The sequence below is a fragment of the Periophthalmus magnuspinnatus genome, chromosome 24 (assembly GCF_009829125.3).
Source record: "Periophthalmus magnuspinnatus isolate fPerMag1 chromosome 24, fPerMag1.2.pri, whole genome shotgun sequence".
Classification (NCBI taxonomy): Eukaryota; Metazoa; Chordata; class Actinopteri; order Gobiiformes; family Gobiidae; genus Periophthalmus; species Periophthalmus magnuspinnatus.
The window spans coordinates 14,236,753-14,258,348 of NC_047149.1; the positions used below are offsets into that span (position 1 = coordinate 14,236,753).

General features: G+C 38.4%; 2 protein-coding genes across 2 annotated transcripts in view; one reads left to right on the forward strand and one right to left on the reverse strand.

Moving 5' to 3' along the window:
- Positions 1-9,508, forward strand: part of usta (uronyl 2-sulfotransferase a) — a 50,531-nt gene extending 41,023 nt beyond the window's left edge. The window contains exons 6-8 of the mRNA XM_033991124.2: positions 6,082-6,179; positions 6,251-6,408; positions 6,897-9,508. Of these exons, the coding sequence (XP_033847015.1) occupies positions 6,082-6,179; positions 6,251-6,408; positions 6,897-7,189 (549 nt within the window). The 3' untranslated portion in view covers positions 7,190-9,508. The remainder of the gene's footprint in view (positions 1-6,081; positions 6,180-6,250; positions 6,409-6,896) is intronic.
- Positions 9,491-18,742, reverse strand: slc22a16 (solute carrier family 22 member 16). Its single transcript, XM_033991123.2, has 8 exons — positions 17,862-18,742; positions 16,163-16,636; positions 15,234-15,351; positions 14,117-14,672; positions 13,043-13,170; positions 12,282-12,391; positions 10,065-10,164; positions 9,491-9,979 (listed from the first exon to the last, which is right to left on the reverse strand). The coding sequence occupies exons 1-8, from the start codon at positions 17,903-17,905 to the stop codon at positions 9,785-9,787; spliced, it is 1,725 nt and encodes a 574-aa protein (XP_033847014.1). The 5' UTR covers positions 17,906-18,742; the 3' UTR covers positions 9,491-9,784.
- Between the last annotated feature and the right edge of the window lie 2,854 nt (positions 18,743-21,596).

Sequence of the window (21,596 nt, forward strand, 5' to 3'; positions counted from 1 at the left end):
CGTAGTAGTTTTTATTTAAACTGCAATTTAGCCCTAACCATAATTATGTGACATAACTGCTAGAAGAATTACTGGAGATTAGCATTCTAAGCATAAAAGCTCCTCTCCACCCATTGGCTATGCATAAAACACAAAAACACATGGATGAGGGCTTGTAAAGTTTCTTCACTTAAACACATTGTATGAACAGAAATTAGACCTAAGGTTTTGTGCAGTTTCTCAGAGGACTGTTATGTCACCACTTGCTTTAAGCTTGGTGTTTATGACCACTTCACTCCTCAACTATGAATTGATACTGGAAAATTCCAGTTTCAAGTAGCACTATCACTGCCACTAAGGGGCTGTTGAACACCTCTTTTCATCCTGTGTTAACCGTTAGCTCCCCTCACACCAGTTTTGCTATTTTTTCAATAAATAAAAAATAAATCAATATACAGTTTGCTATATGATATGTCTGTGTATATCTTGCTATAAGATACATATCTTATAGCAATCTGTATATTCATTTTTTTTTTTTACATAACAGAATAACACATTAATATCCCTGTTTAAAATTTTACAGTAAATTAATAAAAGGACTAAAAATTTATTTATTCAAAATATAGAAGCCCTAGGATTGAACCATGGGGGACCCCTTACACAAACTATATGTCTAACTTGATACTAATCATTTTAATTAGAGATTTATGTCATAACTCATACATACCCATGATCAACTCTACTGTATTTTGATCCAATTAGCTTTGCACTGATCCTGGCCTATAGTGCACTTTAAACTAGGCCATACCAGGAGGCTAGCAGGAGGAGCCTATGTCACTCTGCCTTGAGTCTGACTGGCTGTAATTAAGTATTGCACAGTTCTCCCCGGAGTCTGGAGCATGTGAGTTGAGTTAATAAAGTATGCAGACCACTGAGGCCCCTCTCTGCACAGAGTATGGCTGTGTGTATATATGGATTGACTAATGCTATACCTGTGTGCTTATACAGTCAGAGGTGAAAAGTAACTAGACACTTTTATTCAAGAAGTGAATGCAGTTTGACTTGACATGTCTTTGTAAACATATTCTAATATTCTACTTTAACCAGCAGTAGTGTCAACAAGTACTTATCGTTTATATATCTTTTTCCATAGTATACTTTTATTGATAGGATACATTATAGCCAAATTGGAGAGGAGTGTGGAAAACATTGGGTTATTACTTTTCCATTCACGTAATATTGTAAACAAGAATCAGTACTTGTGTACAAAATTTGAGTACTCATTTTCACAGGGTGAGTTAGTACCCCAAAAAAGCTGAGAAGGTCCAGATGTAATTAGGCCAGTGGGACCCAGACAGATAAACACAGAGTAATTATATTTCAAAGTGAAAGTCAGTTAGTGTTACTTCCTAACGTCAGGCCTAATGGGGGTTACATGTTTAGTTTTGTGTCCACAGTGTATCAGTTTCACAGTGCAGAGCTTTGGGGAGTTGGGGTCCGGGCTAAATAAATCCTAAATGCCTGGAGGGCATTAGCCGGGCCTGCCCCAGTGCCACTATACTGTACTGTATGCACTCTGTGTGTGAGGTGTGAATGAAAGAACAGTGACCACAGTGGAACCTGGTCTATGTGGGCCATACATTCCTGAGACACATGAACACCTTCTGTCAGAACTCAAAATAAGTTCCCCAATTCACAGTGCAATTCATTACATATATTGGAAAAGTAACAAAAAGTTGGAAAAAAATATTTTCCATACATTATCTTATTACAATTTTGTTTTTGCAAGTGATCCGTGCGTGTATCATATGTACTGGCTACGTCTCATTTACCATTACCTAAATTAGGAAATCAACTTGTCAATGTCCAGGCCTTATTAGTACTTGGATGGCGGACCACTGGAAATACCAGGTGCTACAGTGGGACAGCAGTGGCTCGGGTGGAAACTGTTGTTATGTCCTTAAGCATGACACTTCACCCACATTGTCTAGTGCAGTGGTTCTGAGGTACTGAACCCCACCAGTTTCATATGCACATTCACTGAACCCTTGTTTATTGAAATATAAAAAAAATATATATATATATATATAATTATTATTTTCAAATTCATGTTCTACTGGTGCACAAAATGAATCGTGCATTAACATCACTGTGTTCAAAGAATAAAATCAATACAATGCATGAATTCAACAAATTACATACATACCTTTTTACAAAGACATGACCTTTTTAATACTACCACACTGAAATTATGTAAATTTTTAACCTTATGTATTTCAATAATGAACTTATTGTATTTATGCTATTTATTATTTTTAACATTTTAACACACACCCTTCACCTAATTTCCATCACGCTAGAATAATAATGAATATTTACTGCAAATCTGTGTTACTTCTACTGTTGCCTTTGAGAGACCAGTTCAGAAACGCGTGGCTTCACCTTGGCAAGTGCCACTCTCATGTCATTTTCACAACGTCTGTTCCTTTTCTTCGTTTTTATGTCATTTTATGTCTTTATGCCATTCAAACGGCTCATTTAAGTTGGGCAGGTACTTTGATAGACACATTAAAGGGTGCATTTGTTGAGTTGGGCCAACATCTGAATACGCTCGCAGTCCGCTAATCATATGAGTCTTGACCTCCGCCGAACCCCTGAGACTGAACCCCTAGGGTTCGATCGAACCCAGGTTAAGAACCACTGGTCCAGTATGAATGAGGTGTGCATGAGTGGAGGTGGTTGGAGGGGCAAATGGTGAAGATTGGCAGCCTCACTTTCGTCAGTTTACACCCGGGCAGCTGTGGCTACAATGTGTATAGTATAGCATGAATAATGCAATGTTAGCGTTTTGGGTGTCTTGAGAGATGCTATATATAAATCCAGTGTATTAATATTATCACTATTATTAAATCCATTAAATATATTTTACACTTGATGCACATTTTTTCCTATTTTATTTTACTAGTTGATTAGATGACATTACGACAATGATAATTTGAGAGTACATGGCCCCACATTAAACACACACAGTATATGAAGGAACATGAAGCCATATATTCTCTTTGAAATGCTGTATGCCCTGAAATAAAGATGATTTGGCTAGACTGGTCTCCTCAGGCGTAAGAATGAGCCATCCCATACCAGGAAAAACATCCTCTGCAACTATGTGCTTGTATAATCCACTGATATACTCATGAAAGTACATGTTACGTTCAAATTACTGCATCAAAACCAGTCATACACTCCAAGTTCCCACAGTGCTTTCTGATGTTGTTATAGGCAAGATTTGGTTGGGCCTGTCTGACATTTGCAGATCATAAAGGAGGAGTTGGCTGGTACAATTCGAGTTTAAACTTGTCCTGTCATTTTAAACATTATCCATCCTAAAGGTTCGCCTCAGGTTTAACAACACTATTCACTCATCAGTTCAGCAAACAACATTTTAAGGACACATTTTTGCATGTCTTTGTTGTATGCTCGAAGCAGTGGTGCTCAGATTGTATTACTGCATAGATCTGGTTTAGATCTTGTTAGGTCCTAATGTAGGCTTAACTTAAACCTAGTTTAGTCCTTGCTTTGTTGTTTGACCTGGTTCTAATTTTCTAAATTGTGGGAAAGAAATGGAATCCTGTTATTACTTATTTTTGGGTGTGTTCAAGCTTGTGTTCAGCCCGGTTTGGTACTGGTTTGTGCCCTGTTACCTGATTGTGAAAATCTATTCTAAAACTAGGATCAAAGCTAGACCACTCATTTGAACTAAAGTATACTGATACAAATCCCATACATGATGCATTATGACTAAATTAGACATTTCCTGAGTTTTTATTTTTTTTTATTTTTATTGGATGGTATCTGTATTTGAATTAGAACTTTATTAGTTTTAGTATTGTGACAAATTTCACTAGTCTTGATGTAAACTTGGTTTGGTCAATCTTATCTAGTCCTGGTTAAATCCTGATCTAGCCCAGGTTTAGTTCAAGCTTTCTCCCAGTTTTGAGATAATACATGTGCACAAGTGTATTGTTGCTCTTTATACCTTAATTTCCCCATGCATTAAGTACCTTTACATGTGCTTTGATGTGATCTTATAGTCTTATTTCAAATGAGAATAATTTTAGATTTCGGTTATTTTTTGTTGATTTCAAGGTTAACTTTCAGTGTGAAAAGTTGACAGTCACTGCACTAACCTGTTTGAATGGTAGCTGGTATTTGCCCTGGGTTTAGCACTCCCACGCTCTCCTTCTGCAACCGTTAAAATAGTCCTGTGGAATCATCAGTCGCACTAATTTAATTCCTGGTGGAGTCCATTCAGCTTGTTTTAGATCAGGCTCTTTTTCTGCCACTTTGAAAGCTCCATTGGTATAATCCACAGTGAGTTTAGGGACAATGCGAGCGAGTGTGCATGCTGGGGCTCTATAATATGCTAATGCTGTGGCTAAAGAGTATGTTTTGTGCACCGGTTGATTGTGTGGATAGCGTGGTGGCAATGTTCCCAGGGGTCCCGTAAATGTTGGGACACAAGGGCACTCAGTATTGTCCCACAGGAGAGGCTTTTGGACGGAGGCCATGTTGGAGAGGGAATAGGGTTGCAGTTGTCACTTCCTGTTACAATGCATGATTTATTTCATTCTGTATATCTACATGTTTCTATTGATTTCAGTGACATGTATAGTTTTGCAGCATTGTGATATAGGGGCACGTATGAATGGCGTCACAAGCATTTGCTACTTTGAGCTTTAAAACTGGAATTCAATATTAAATTTACCCTGGAACTAGCCAAGCTCACGTCAGACACCACAGTTTTCTTCATAATTCCAAAAGTGGCATCTTTTTCAATACTTAATTATTTTTTATTTAATATGCCCTTATATTATGCTCAAATTGTTTGGAATATTTACAAAGTATTTATATATTTATTGAGTATTATTTACATAAGTATTTAAAACGCAGAGTGCCTTAAACAGCAATATTTTCCCAGGCTCTAGAGTAATACAAAGGTGCTCTGTTTTGGGCTGAAGCTACCTCCGGGTTTTGTTGTGTTTCTTTGAAAAGCTGTGCTTTGGTTTGCTTCACTGTTTGCCAAAAAGACATTCTTCAGCAGAACACAGGAACACTTTAGTGACAGACAGAAAATATAAAGTTTAATTGTATAATTGTACTACAGGATTGTGCCACAGGCACAAAGAGCAGACTGAGCGCTTGTCTCATCTTTATTTATGGCTGTGCGTGGTGCTTTATCTAGGATACAACAAGTATGATAAGAATCTATGTCTGCAGCACACAACAATATTATTCAAGCAGAATCAATAGAAAACATTCAAGAATTCCCATAGATAATGAGTTAAGTAAAGAAGAACTATACTCAGTCTAGCAAAAAGGTATTAGCAGCTTTAGTAAGTTTAAGTCAGTCTGCAACTCTCCTGGTGACTTTGTGAACACACACAATGATGTGTTAGTGGTACATGAATGAGACAAGTACCACCGCTCAATATCCTGACAGCGGATATTGCACTTAAGTTGAATAGAGGCAGCATTACTTCATGTTACAGTAAGCTCAAGGTTTCAAAGGTCACTGAGAAGCTATGTGCTAAGCACATGTAATATGCTTACATGTTTGTACAGGAAACAAAATGCAGAATGGGAAGATAACTAACTGTGTCTGGTCTACAAAATATCAAAAATATTTACAATATACACATAATTGTGTATATTGTGTAAAAGTGCTCTCTTGTTTAGCCTCTTGTGCTGTGTCCTCTAGGAGCATCTAAGAAAGCACTTCATCTCTGTCACAGTCCAACAGTCCATGTGGGCCCCGTGATGGTGACAAATGGCACTGTTTAATGCAGACTTTATCAGAGCATATATCTCCTGCATATAATAACAATGTCTAATGGTTTATCGTTTCCTTTTTATGTCAGTGTTTTATATATATATATATATATATATATATATATATATATATATATATATATATATATATTTCTGGCAAACACACAGCTGCTACATGCAGACAAATCCTTGCTAAGTTCTCCCTCTAGTGGCAAAATACACAATTACAGTTGTCTGATCACAATTTGGTTTTAGCAGTTCCTTTTGTTTTAGGACATCAACGTGTGTATCCTAGAGAATTACCCGGAATGCTCCAATCCCAGGATATTCTATATTATTCCCTATTTCTGTGGACAGCATCCAAAGTGCAGGTAACTTGAGGGAACATTTTGTCTGTAATGTTTACATGGTGCATGATTTATAATGTACCTTTCTGTTCCAGGGAGCCAGGAGTGTGGGCTTTGGAAAGGGCCAAACAGAACGTCATGGAGAACTACCTTCTCGTTGGGATTTTGGAGGAACTGGAAGATGTCCTGCTCCTTTTAGAACGACTCTTACCACAATACTTCTCAGGGGCCGTCGACATCTACAAGGGTCCTGGTACGATTTCATTTAATTACGTTTCCTCCTTCTACTTTGAAGAACCTGGTTGTCAGTTCACTACAGGGCATAAACCTAATCACTGATGTGTGCCTCTAATCTGTAAAAACAAACTCTAACAGATTATAGTGGCACTTACAAGTCTCTGTTGCTTTAAGTGGTGGTTGGACTTTGTAGAGAACACTTTATATAATGAAGCAGTGTCTAAGTGGTTTAGCAATCACCCACTAACCCAAAAGTTGACTTTTCAAGATCCAACCAGAGGCCTAGTGCCTGATATTAGATGTATGCTGGTTTTGTTTTGTTTTTGTATTGAGACAAGTATCATATATTTCCAGTTATGCATTTGCGTATCACTATGTGTCAATTTGCAGATCCATTAAAACCTCTACATTACTCCTTGTTATGAACAGCAACCAATAAAATTATGTCAAAATGATGGTTGACTGGTATTGTGAATTCACAGCTGCTCTACTCTTTCTGTGCAGACTATATGAAGATGGGGAAATTGACGAGCACAGTGCGTAAATACACCCCCACCCTGGAAGCTCTGCAGGTTCTGTATCACCGCATGAGTTATGAGTATGAGTTCTACAACTTCATCCGAGACCAGTTTCACCTCCTGAAGAGGAAGATCGGGCTCAAGTCCGAGGCTAGGCCTCCAGCCTACTCTCCGGAATTCCTGCATGAGCTGGCCATACGAACGCCAGAGCCTCTGGATGAAGACGAGGAGCTGGACAATGCCTTAGAGGACGCTAACAGCTGGCCCATCCAGATGTGAGAAGTCATGCCCTAATATCAGGAACATGCCTTTGCTACAGAAAAGGGCTTGAATCTTTGAGTGCTTTTGACTCCTTTAACAAGACTCGCCTCTAAAACCAGACAGACAAAATTATGGCGCTCATGTGGAACTTGGCTGGAACTTAGTCCAGCTCAAAAATCTCCAGGAGAGATGAGGATCACTGTGTGACAAGAGAGGATGGACAGATAACTGGAATACCTGCTGTGGATGAGGCTAAATCCACTGTGTAACATCTTTTCACTTGTTTTGGTATCTTAAAATAATATTAGGTACAAATGAGGGTTATCAAAAAGCACTCACTTATGAATTCAGAGAATTCAAACCATGTGTGTACGTATGTGTGTGAAACATGGCTATACTAGCTGTTTGTTTTTTATTCTTGGCATATTAAATACAGCATAAAACATAAGTTAATGCTAATCCAAAGCTTCAAATTTAACAACAAAGTTGCCAAATACAAACCAACAGTAAAGATTATTACCCAATGCACAACACATTTTGTAGAACTTGCTCAGAAAACTTTGAAAATACAATCTATAATCACATATAATATAGGGTGAATCTACAGATCAACAGTAATTCATTTTTTTCTGGCAGCATTTAAAACCATAAGCTAAGTGACTTCAACAACTTTTTCCTGTACATTGTTACTGTTCTGCCACATGTTTATGCCATTTAATTTATTATTTTGTATTCACATTCCACAGAAGATTCTCAGGAAGAAACATAGTAGTTGAATAATGAAAAATGTTTTCGATGGCTACAGTATGACAAAATATTAGTGACATACAAATATAAACAGTCCTCTCAACGATTTTAAAATAAATGTCATCTATTTTTCTGCTTTACGGTTGCCTATTTGTTTTATCTTTCTGGTACTACACTTTCTCCAGTATTGAACTGTTTTTGATTATGTGGCGTCAACTTATGATACAACACCGCCCTCTTGTGGTGATTACATCAACTTGCCCTTTTTCACTTACTCATGATAAGAACTACTGCAGAAGTCTGAGCCAGTTTGCCCCTCTCTTTTTTGCCTGATCCTGAAAGCTAAGCAGGGTTGGGCCTCTTGCTGGGATGGAAGACCGCTGTGAATACCAGGTGTTTTTTATACGGACAACTGGGCATTGTTGCCGTTCCATGTTGCATGAAACCCACTTGTTTGTGTAAATAAACAGCCTCACTTAAAAACTTAACTCTATATACAGTATTTACCTTACAAATATGAAATACAGTTGGAATACTTAGATATAATGACAGGACCATCTGATTTGGATAAAACTTTCAGGTGTGTTCATTTACTTATATACCCTGGCCAGCAACTGATCCATGCACTACATTAATTTACACACACACACATCAGATCATTCAGTCATTTTTATGTCCACAAACAGATAACCAGGTAACCTGGGTGAACTATCTATGACAACACCAATTACCCAATAGTATGATAATCTGCATATTATAATAGTCAAATCATGTAAAAAGTGACCGTTCCTGAGGTTTTAAAATACGTTCACTTCGTGTCACAGGAAAACATGCAAAAGACCAACATGCAACATTTCCCTCCAAATTTGAACAAAGAGGGTTTGTTCAGGAGCTGGGTGGTGCTCTGGGTGGGCAGTGGATTACCTCCTCTCCACCAGCAAATAGAAAGCTTTGAACATCTACAAAGCCCTCGGTCAGCATGCAATTCCTTAGTGACAAATATTATATTATTATTTACACTTTTACACTACAAGGCACTACAAACCTCATTACTCAAAAGACACACATTGTTATTCAGGCAGCACTACTTAAAAATGAGACATTAATAGTAATAGTATCAATGTGGGCTTTTTTTATTTCAATAAAGACATTCATAAAAATGAACTAAACATCAATATTTATCCTTTAGATAAAAATATAATCTGTCACAGACCTGAGTACTAATGTAAAGCAATCCAGTTAAAAAAAATTTAATCACTGCCTTTGGTCCAAAAGTTTATGAATTGCTTCACCTGTTTACAAAAAACAGTACCTCTTTACTGCCAGCATTATTCAAATGGACATTCAAAAAGCAATAAAATATAATACAATTGTTGTTTTGATTGTAAGGCACAAGGTAGGATTTTAAAGTAAGAAAAATATCAGTGATGTGGTCAAGATGATCAACATAGTAATGCCAAGCTTGTTCCAACAGAACAATGATGTATTGACCGTGGTATGTTCACTGGATGCTTGTTGTCTAATTATGATGACTGACTCAACTTTTTTGGACTGAACAGCAAGAGAAATATGACAAGTACCATCTTAAAATTTAAAAAGAAATAAATACATTAATTACAATTTAAAAAATCATATTTGATTTGGCTCATTTCTTTTGGTGAGACCATAGACTGTATATATACTTCTATATACAGTCATTGGTTCCACACATATTCTTGATAATACTGAAAAGGATGTACACATTAAAAGTTTTTTTGCTGTTGGTCTCACATAAACAAAGAACCAGTTTTACAAAAAAAAAAAAAAAAAAACATCTTAATGAGCATCAGCACCAGGCCAAAGCAGAGATATTCAGAGATACACAGGTCAGACTGTGTTGTCATGTGGGTTCATCTCCATCTTCTCCTCCACATGTTTACAGTCCTTAGGAGCATTCCTCTTTTTGGGCTCCAGTCCCAGCGCTTCAGCCTCTTCTAAGGTGGAGGTCAGGGGTTTTCCAAGTGTTTCCGGCAACATAAAAGTTAACATTCCAATAACGAAAGCAAGAATTCCAACAATTAACTGTAAGAGAGAAAACCAGATGTAATTCCTCGGATCCTTGGTAAATTATTTATAAATGAGCAGTTCATGGTTACAGCATGTGTACCTGTGGTAGGTAGATCCATACATCAGCCAGATACACACAGAATGGAGCAACTACACTGCCCACACGGCACATCATACTGCCACTGCCCACAGCCAGAGACCTGCAAAAAACATGGACAGATTTTTTTCAGGCTTCCTTGTGAATTGGCCCAAATTGTGGTCGGCGGCTTCTTTATTTCTGGTCAAATTGCTGGTAGACACTGCCTTATATCTAAGGAAGCTGACACTCTTTGTTTACAATTTCTGTTTGTTCACTAGGTCTACTGAACTACACTAAGAGTGAACTGTGTTGGAATCATATTTTGCATAACTGTTCAGGGCCCTAATGGGTGCTCTCACACCTATTAGAATGCTGGCTAGAACTATTCTTTCCTTGTTCTGAAGGTGGAGTTATTAATAGGAGATAAATTATGTCTAAGCCCTCGTTCCTGTTCAAAGATGGATTGTCTTTCCTAATGAAAATGGCTCCTTTAATTCCCCTTTCAAACCATGTATTTTCTTTGGCTAAGATTTGTATCTCACTGTCTTCAAAGGAGTGGTTAGGGACTTTGTGATGGAGATGTACGGCAGATTGGGGTCCTAAGGAGCTCTTGCGACGTTGTTGGTACATTCTCTTGAGTGGCTGTTTTCTTTCTCCAATGTGACATTCACTGCAGTCGTCACTGCACTGAATAGAGTAGACCACATTGCCTTGTTTGTGGCTTGAGGTTTTGTCCTTTGGGTGAATCTGTTTCTGTCTTAAAGCTTTGAAATAGACCATACTGTCTGAAAATTCTCTGAAGCTTTTTAGACATACCAGCTGTGTTAACAAATGGTTACACCTTTTCTTCTAGGTTCTGATTCTTTGTTCTGTCACTCTTAGATCTATTGAAGGCCCATTTTGGATATCCACAAGCAGAGAGTTCTTTCACTTTTCAGTCAGTGCTTTCAGGAATCACTTGAGTTGTAATGTTCAAATAACTCCAAGTTTGTGCTGCAGTGGATGGTGTGAATCAAAGAGCAGGTATTGGTCAGTGTGTGTGGGCTTCTTGAAGACTTCTACCATGAGTCGCTGGTCCGTTCATATAGTTATTGCTCAATATACGAAGGCCAATTTGTTCTTCTTGGCCTCTTCCCGTGTGAACTAGATGTTCGGATACACAGCATTACTATGTGGAGTAAAGGATTCCAGACCTTGAATTTTTATTTTAGTCCAGTTGTCATCCACGTAGCGATATGCATAGGTGGAGTGCATGGAAATGAGGCCAATGTCTGTTCAAATTGCTCTATTAAAAAGTTTGCAATAATAGGAGAGACCAGTGTGGATTGGCCTGTAGAAGTTTCCCCTGAGCTGAAAATATGTGGTATTTAAACTAATTTCCAGCAGTTGGCAGATTTAGTCAGGTGACAGTTTAGTTCTCTCTTTTAGCTTAGAATGCTGCAGTAGCCTCCTCTTTGTAGTGTCACTGAGCAGACTGTTCACCTTAGCCTCATAATCAGCTGAATTCAGGATCACAGTGCTTCTCTCTTTGTCAGCTGGCAAAATGTTGATGCTGTGGTCTTCTCCAGCGCAGCCATTGCCTTCCTTTCCTCTAATGTTACAGTATGTTGGAGAAGGTTTGGCACTGTTCAGTGCAGCTGTTACTTTCACTCTAAAGTAACAGCTAAAGTAAAGTGGCTCTAGCTTCTGTCTCTGTAAGTTATTGTTTCTAATGGCAGTGGCTGCTATAATATAGTCCACCATGGCAATCTGGTTGCGTTACATGTTACAGAGAAGTTCAGTCATTTGGAAAGTATCTCTTTCTCTGTTTGTGTGAGCTCACTGTCAGAAAGGTTTTTTACCTAGCATTCCTTTATCTCCTATTTATAGCTCCATCCAGACCTAAATGGAAAAGAAAACCAGTACGCTAATAGGTGTGAGAGCACCCATTAGGAGCATGAACAATCACGCAAAATATGACTCACAGTTCACACTTACTGTAGTTCAATAAACTTAGCTAACAAACAGAAACAGTAAACAAATTATTGAGTTAGTTTCTGTGTAGTTAGCTACTTCCTTCAGATAGATATAAGGCAGTGTGAACCAGCAATCTGGCCAGAACTGAAGAACCCACTTGAGTGGTGAAACATCTTCTAAAACAACAACTCTAAAAATTTTGTCCAGTTGATAGAATTATTATTACTTTTTTGGCTATTAGGGGGGTTGTTAACAACAGGTTAACAAAGGGTCACTTTTTACCTGATAATGGTAGGGTAAAGCTCACAGCTGTACAGGTAGATAAGACCAAAGGCAATTGCAATAGAGAACTTTCCAATCATACTCAAAGCAACAGTCAGAGGCTGGATTTTCTGTAAAGAGCACAAATACGCCATGAATTTCAACAGCAATAGATGGTGAAGTGTAAACAAAGTGTCTTATTATTGATTTGTCAAACCAGGAAATGTTGTGTTATCTGAGTGAAACAGACGTGTGCAACTGGATTTATAAAAATGGGTCATGTTTGGCAATGTTGATACTTTGTAAGGAGAATGTTTTTTTTTTTTCAAAGACAGAGGACAAAATAGTACTCTCCCATTTAAAATAATAATGTTATTGTATTGTCTAGCATTATAAGTGGGACTTTAATTATTTCATATTTAAGCTAATCTAATTGCAGAAAAGTAACTCTGAGACCCTTATGGGTTGAATGTGCTACTTTTTCTCTCTGGTATGTTTGCAAAGCTGTCATGTTTACGTTGACTAAGGGAAGTTACTTAAATGTTGCTATGTGGGTATGGTTCCTGTCGTGAAGTTAGCTTTAGAGTTAGCCTTGTAGAGCATCAAATAAAATGTAAACAGAGAGCAGAAAGACTGTCCATGTTCCATTATTGATTAGAAAGCCCTTTGAGGTCAGAGGTCATGCTGACTTTCAGATAAGGACTTGGGTCAATCCCAAACTAGCCATAAACAAGTGAGTGTAGCCAAATTCCACTTATGTCCCTTGTGCATTGGATACGTACAGCAGGCACCACAATGATGAGGACGCACGCAACGGAGGCCAAGAGCAGAGCAGGGGCGCAAGTCCTCTTCCTCCCAATCCGGTCCATGGCAAAACAGCCAATCAGATAAGAGGGAAGCTCCACTAGACCTGTACCAGCCAATCACAGCCAGGGAGGGTGGTCAGAAGATATTCAATCTGGACCACCACTGAAATAACTGAAAGTTTCCTTGACAGCAGCTCTCTCAGTCTATACATGTCTGCAATGGTTGTGAGACCTAGTTGCATAATAATTACAAAATGATATTTGTTTTATGAAAGGACTAAACTAGACTAGGCATGGGACAATAATGAAATTTGGTGTCACAATTATCATGGTCAAAATGATTGCAATCCACATTTATATCACAGTAATTATTAAAGTTGCTGACAGTTTTAAAATGATATGGATATTAATAATTATAATTTTAATATGATAGAATACCATATTTAAACTGTTACAGTTTTGTACTTGTTATTGTACTTTGTTATAAGTGAAAACAGCAATGATCTAGAAAAGATCATCAGGGATAAGTACCTTTTTTTCTGCACATTCATGTGATATGCTGGCGATTATCTTTGTTGGCAATTGTCACGATTATAATAAACATCCAAAGAACGATTATTGTCTACCCTTTGTATCACGATAAATGATATTATTGTTTATTGTCCCATCCCTAGACTAGACTAATAGTTATACTGTACATTGTGGAGTAAGTAGTTTCACAGCAATAAGGTTAAATTCAAAATGTAACAATCAAAACCCCACTGAGACTGAGTGGACTCTGGTAGCACTTAACATCATTTCACGTTCTTCTATCGCAGCCCAACAGGTGACAGGATTAGGGGTAGATGTAAACAAACTCACAGTAGCCTTATGCACCATGTTTATTTTACAATACCTTGCAATGAGATCGTCCACTTCAACGTGATGTATCGCCATTGTGTCAGTGCAGGTTGACAAGTATAACTGATTGGTACTGACAATATTGACAGGAACACGAGAAGGACTAAGCAGATCCTCTGTAGAGACTGAGAAAAAATGAGACCCACTCACCGACAAGAAACAGGTTGACATACTGGTTCCCCCCAAGGGTGACGGAGCCCAAAGAGAAGACATAGTAGCCCAGACTGCCGATGAACCAGATGGCCCACACAGTGCAGGTACGTCCTGCCATCCTCCAGCTGCCAAACAGGTCCAGAATGGAGAGCTTCTTTTCATTTTGAGCTGCTGACTGAGCCTCTTTCTGCAGCAGAGCAGTTCCATTCTTCACCTCCGGCTCCATCAGCTCCTCTGCTCTCAGCCTGCACTCCATCCCATTCACTCGGGCTATGTTGTCCAGCAGGCTCTGGGCCTCGCTGAATTGGCCCTTAGCCAGCAGATAGAAGGGGGTCTCAGGAAACTTCCAGCAGAAGAGCAGGAAGGGTGCTGTGCAGGTGGAGAGAATGATCTGATAGATCCACCACACTCGCACACAGTACCCAGTCAGCGCCACCACCATGATGCCCACTGCAAAGGCTGCATGTACATGCATGGAGGTCCAGGTGCGCACCTTTATGCCAGTGAACTCCGTCACATAGACAAAAACCACCACCAAGTATCCACTGGACACCTGCAGAATAGCAGACAAGCTCACACATTACTGTGATAACACAAAATGTAAATAGAGGTCATTGTGCCACAGAGAAAATATCACTAAAAACATAAGGTTATAATGTTACACTGTGTGTTGAGAGACATAAACCGATGATATGTTTTCATTACTAGAAATCTATTAAAACCAAAAATCACAGTGGTAAACATATGGCAGTAATATGACACCCCAAGTGGGCTAAGGAGCCCGCCAGTGCTGAGAGCAGACTGGAGTATCTCAGGCTCTGGCTCTATGTGAAAACAACAGCTGTAGTAAAGACCTGGGGGATGGGGCAACGGAAAAAGAGTCAAGAGCAATGTACAGAGACAAGTAGACCCACTCTGTAGATGGTAAGACTTACTTACTTATGAGTCTGTGTCATAAAATGTTTAGAAATATGTAAATATGATCTTTTAATGTAACATAATAAGCAGAGAACAAAAAACAGTAAGTTTAAAAAATTAATCCTGGTTCATAGCGACTACTTTGCCCAGTAGTTGATTCACGATTAATGTGTATAGTGATAGTATACAAACTCACCATCGCAAGAAGGAATCGAAGCACCACAAATATATAGTAATTTGCAGAGAAAGCAACAGCCACTCCAAACCCAAACTGGCAGAGGCTGGTGAGTCTCATGATTTTTACACGGCCCACCCTGGAAACATGTACAAAAATATGAAGATTATGCTAAAGTAAATATTTCATCTATTAACAATGAACAAAAGAAAATCACTCCATGAACAGTCACACCTTCATAAAATCATAGGGGCATGCAGGTTCTGACTGTACAAAGGAGCACATATGCCTATGTAGGCTCGTTTCTGTCATTCTACAATCATCATGCCCACGAGGAACAACCTATTGCATGCTGCTTCTTAATAGAATTTGGCATCCTAAATGTGGCCTCCTTAAATGTGGCTTGTGCAATGTGTGCTTGATTCAAAACATGCTTCTTCCAGTCCTTGCTCCTTTCAAAGGAAAGAGACTTTGTGCTTAGTCTGGAGCTCTGTAGAACTTCAGTGATGTGTGGTTTGTAGAGCTCGTACTTCAATTTTTTGTTTAGTTGTTTGGAACAATACATGTTAAATAACATAAAACACAAGCTGCAGGCAAAAGGACATTGTAACCATGAAGAACATTCTCAACATTTCAACATCAGTATACTGAAACACTACGCAAGGCAGATGTGTCTCTGAGACACAATGGCCTAAGCATCAGTCAGAACCAGAATAGAACCACAGAACAATGCTCTACTACTTAGTCACTACACTAGCTCAAGTAAAATCTCAAATACAGCGAATATCTAATTTCTCAGTCCATGCTGTGGGAGACAAGAGCCTCCTTATATGGAGCCCCCAGACTATGTGTCCAGTTTGTTAAGCAAGTACAATTTATACCCTTCTCTGTTGAAAACTTACAGTGGAAACACAATCCTGCCTGTGCCTCATCACTCAGAGTCTGCTCACCTGTCAGCAATGTCTCCGAACACCAGGGCACCGATCAGCACTCCCAGCATGAAGGTGGGCTGGCACAGTTTGGCCAGCCATTCCCCCTCGCACACCAGGTCCCAGTCCGTCACTATGCTACTCTGAATTTCAGTGTGGTCATAAACAAAACTGTCACAGGCTTTCTTGCTCTTGTTGCCATAGAATTCATAGGTAAAATCCGTCGGGTTGATCCGAAGCGCACACTCGCATCTGCTCAACTCCCACTGCTCTCCCTGATCTGTCCTCACCACCAGCGCCTTCTTCCCATTTTTAAACTCAGGCAGGATTTCTTGAATGCTAGACGCTGTTATGTTGCCGTAGAGGATGTCGGTGATGTTGTCAGGTATAATGGATACAAAGTTAGGCGTCTCCACCAGGAATACACTGGCCAGGTAGTGGATTCCACATGCAACAGCTTGGAAGACAGCAGCAAAGTAGAGACAAGCCTGAAATCTGAAAAATATAAAAAAGTAATGTGTATGACTGTAATAGACATTGAATAGAGCTATAGTGCATAAGTATTTAAAAGTAGACCCACTATGTTATTTTATTAGGGTACAATTTATTTGACCTTATTGTATCTTAAATCCATTTATTTATTTATTTAATAGTTTTATTTTTATTTATTATTTAGCCCAGGTGTGTCCAAACCTTTCTCATTAAGGGCCACATATAAAAACACAGACAAAGCTAATGCCGATTGAGGGCCACAAACTGTTCACGAATACAGTGAATACTTCAAATCTGTGTGTTTATTACAGGTTAGACAGAACCACTAGACCTTTATTCATGCTTACATCCTCAATGGGACACATTATATATTTGATATGGGCTTATTAAAGTAGATTTTCAGAAATGTACAGTAAAAAGTATTGTTTAAAGTAATATGGGCCAATTCACCTGGACGCTTGAGGGCCTAGAAAAATTGGTCTGATGGCCGCATTTGGCCCCTGGGCCACAGTTTGGGCATGCCTGATTTAGCCTGTTTATTTATTACAAAGGAAAAGGTTATTAGTTTTCCCTTAAACAATTTTTAGGCTATGCCAGTAATAATAGTAAGCCTAAACATTTGATACATTTGATGCACATTTGGGATCCTCTGGAATATCGCAAAAACATAACCTACTAACCTACTAAAGGGTTTTAGCTGTTTTGCTTCACAAAAATGGAATACGCTCCAAGGAAAAGCAAAACTGGACACTTTGGTGACACAAGTGCAATTTAATAATCTGATAACAAACTTTTATACACACACCTGCGCTTGTTTTTGATGTTTTATATGGACTTATTTGTTTTGATTGTTTTTTCGGTTTGTGTTGTATTTTAAACAAGGGCACCCATGAAAAAAAGAGCCCAAGTGCTCTCCTTGGGGCCCCCTGTATAAATAAAGATAAAATAAAAATAAATACTGACCTTATTCCATGTGGCTACATTTGTAAAATACACAAAGTCGGTGTGATAAAAGAAGTTGCCTGAGCTTAGAACTTAGTTTACACATTGGCTCAATCGATGGGCTTTTCTGTGCATTTACAGGTTGTTCGTGGAAAATAGACTTTCGAATACTTCTACAAACATGAAGAGAAGCGCAACTACCCTGAGATACGGGCTCTGCGTAGGGTCACCTAAAGGAGCAGGGAAAGTTTGTAACTCCATTTAAAACATGCTATAAACGTGTTACCTTTTAAAATGTCCGAGCTCGTCAAATATCCTTTCGACGGTCATTTTCAAATAGTGGCTATGTCCTCGTGGAGGTTCCCGATGATCGTGAGTCCCCACAGGACACAGGACACAGGACACAGGACACAGGCGGGGGCGCGGTGGGAGCGAGGCGCGTTCACGTGGCTCCACACAGACACGCACAGACTCAGACTCACAGCAGCAGCAGCTTCCCCGGAGCACACTGACGCGTACAGAGCTCAGAAAAAACTAAACCTCCATCCCACATTTCCCCCAGAGGCGTGATCTCAGCCTGGTTCAACCCTGTCAGACAAATGAGTAATCTAGAGCTAGGCTAAATCAATCAAATACACGATTAAAGGGGATATATTATGTAAAATGGACTTTCCCCTTCATCATTAGCTTACTCAAAGAAGGATTTGAGTGAATCATGCATGTTGGAGTAAGGCTGCATTGTCTTGCATTTGAAGACTGAGAGCCCAGACAATTTGTGCTTTCCCCTACCCTCTATATCAACCTTTTTATTCTGCACTTTTCTCCTTTAATGTTAATTTTATGATGATTATTTGTGCTTTGATTTGTTGTATTGTGATTTTAATGTATTTCTTATTTTGTAAAGCACTTTGAATTACCTTGTGTACAAAATGTGCTATACAAATAAACTTGCCTTGCCCTTGCCTTCTGCTCTGTAGCCTACTTATGAGAATGAAAAGAATATTATAAATAAATGTCTCATTTTCAAAATAATACTAATTTATTGCTACAGCAGTAGACTATATAACCCTATACCATTTTTTTCCCCCTTAATTTTTCATTTATCTTTATGTACTCACACTCTGAGGACTTCAGGGACTGGCCTCCTGCTGGTGCCCAGAGTCAAGACTAAACATGGGGAATCAGCATTTAAGTTTTATGCAGCTAAAAGTGGAACAATCTTCCTGAAGATGTGAGACAGGCCTCTACTTTGACAATGTTCAAATCCAGGCTCAAAACAGTTCTGTTTAGCTGTGCATATGACTGAAAGGTTTTTATTCTGCACTCTTCTCTTTTAATGGTAATTTTATGATGATTATTTGTGATTATTTATGTTTTGATTTGTGTGATTGTAATGTCTTTCTTATTCTGTAAAGCACTTTGAATTACCTTGTGTGTGAATTGTGCTATACAAAGAAACTTGCCTTGCATTGCCTATGTATACAGGGATATCAGACACATTAATGCAGCTAAAACTCTGTAATGCACAAAGCCCTTTACATCCAAAAGCTCCATGACACAGAAACCCCTTTATACAAATATAATGTTTTCCAAGTGGAGCCATTTTGAGGAGGTGTGTGCCGAACTTGTGGCAGTGTTTACTTATCTGCACCTTGCTTGAGCTGGACTCAGCAGGTCTCTCACTACAAACTAAGCTCTGTTTGCTTTGCAGGCTTTGGCCCACCATCTGCTCGCCTTTCTCTAATGGGAAGCTATTAGACACTTTGCCCAGGAGACTCTGTGTGCATTGGCATATTAAACATGAGTAAAGTAATTAAAACTTTACCAATTTGCACAGTTTTGGTCATATTTGTATTTTTTTTTTTATTGACACATTATTTCCAGTATTTTATATCCAAATTAAATGTGGACATGTGCTATACTGGGATTGTGCCATTACCACGACTGTTCCTTTATGTAACTGTAATATTTAAAAGATTATTATTTTCTGATGCAGAGTCAAGTTCCCTTAGTACCATAATAATCAAAGGCCTATGTTTAGAAAGAGTACTCAGAAAACTCCTTTCTACCTGGTATCATGTAAATTATATCTGTTTACTGTGTTTAGTTACAGTAATTCCAACAAGTTAAATTTGTCCAAAACATGCCATATTTAGCAGAGCTCTGATGACTACTGGTATGTTTACTATGTTCTGAGGGCTGTTTATAGTGCTCTCACAAATTCACCTTCTGTCACCTCTGTAATTTGACTTTATCTTATGTGAGGATGTCATTATTGTAGTAGCTCTTGTATGATTCTGTGTGAGTATGTGTAGTATTGCTGCAGTCGTAAACACAAATGCCCAGAGTCCATGCGACCTTCACCTGCGTCTGTCACACTGCAGATTCCCACTGGTCAAGATATTGATAACCCTGAGTTCAGTATCACTTTGGATTGACCCATTTAAATCCAGTTCTATCCTGTCAACAGAAAAACACATACACAAGGGGACATTGTGTAACTTCTTACTTTCTACTTTTTACCAAACTTTATACTTATACAAATATACACTTAAAATCTGTTATAAGTTATGCACTCTAATGTCTTAATTTGAACATAAGTTGCACAACATAATGCCTATTGCAACATCATCATCAACCATACATGACAGTATGTTTTTTATTGAGAACTTTAGAATTGAAGCTGCACTTTGTCATTTTTCTGGTGTAGGTCCAACATTGGTTTACTATATCTCTATCTCTATCTATCTCTCACTTATATATCTTGAATCAATTCAATTATAGATATTTTATTGCAAAACAAATACACCGAGCAACACAATTCTTACTGTGAGTGGGGTCAGCTCTCCACAGATCTTCTTACTTGGCCTGGTGGCATCACTCGCTTGTGTCCTTGGATCTGGATCTTTTTTTTTTTTTTTCAGAGAAAAAAAACATATACATCAGGCAGGAGGCTGTAACAACTGGGACTATCACAAACATGGGTTAAGCAAAGTCCTAAAATACATTCATCAGGGAGTATCCATGTTATACAAACCATCCACCATGAATCACCATTGCCATAACCAGTGACACAGATCTATTTCACTGGTATGATCCTCTTCATGACCAGCTGCTGGACTACACCCCTGTCTGCACAAATGAGCAGACCAAGGCTTCCTGTGTCACATTTAGAAATTATTATTAATACAAACATCAGTAATTACAAAGGCACAATACTGTATACTCTACTACAACTACATCTAATCCTATTGTTGCTGAGTAGTATTTGTCCTTTTATTTGTTACGTTGGGAAAGTAATCAGTGACGAAATACTGCATTTTTATAAACTGAAAATTATAAATTGAAATCTGCGTGTCATTTCTTTCAACATGCAGTGTGTGATCTACAAACTGCATTCTTCACTCACAGTCTCATTGTTTCCATTTCCAGAAGAATTAAATTAACCTCATTCAGTCCAAATGCTGATGTTACAGATTTGACTCTCCACAAGATGGTGCTACAGAAACATCCATCTGTGCATCTGAAAATCGCCTGTGATGAACAAATGAAAAATAATATTGCCCGGTGACAACAATTACAATTACTCTTATTTTATTTTTATTTTTTTTAGAATAACACCATATTATAATTAATCTTTACAAACTGAATGTGACTCAAAAACTCTACAACTTATGGAGAGTTGTTTCTGTACTCTAGAGGGCAGTAGAGGACTGTGTTAGAAAGAAAGTTCAAAGGGTTCGCAGATGTGTTCAAGAAGTGCATTAAAATCTGCACCATTTTCTTAGATTAGTGACAATAGAAACATTTTTACCATGCACATTTAGTCAGTTTATTGATAATTATATAAACAAACTGAAGATGATGGGATAGCTATTGTTTTTTCATCCTGAACAGTAAAGTAGGGCCACCACCTGTTCCTCTTTTGGTGGATCTCTGTTGCTTATACCACTTTTTTAGAGAGAAATCTTCATTGATGCCATACAGCCTACGTTATAAAAAGTGAGAGATATTAGTTGTT

Coding starts and splice junctions, on each gene's coding strand:
- slc22a16 (XM_033991123.2), bottom strand. CDS start 17,905: ATGACCGTCGAAAGGATATTTGACGAGCTCGGACATTTTAAAAG. Junction 12,392..13,042: donor TCATCATTGTGGTGCCTGCT/GTACGTATCCAA, acceptor TGCTCTTTACAG/AAAATCCAGCCTCTGACTGT. Junction 10,165..12,281: donor CTTTACCCTACCATTATCAG/GTAAAAAGTGAC, acceptor TGTTTTTTGCAG/GTCTCTGGCTGTGGGCAGTG.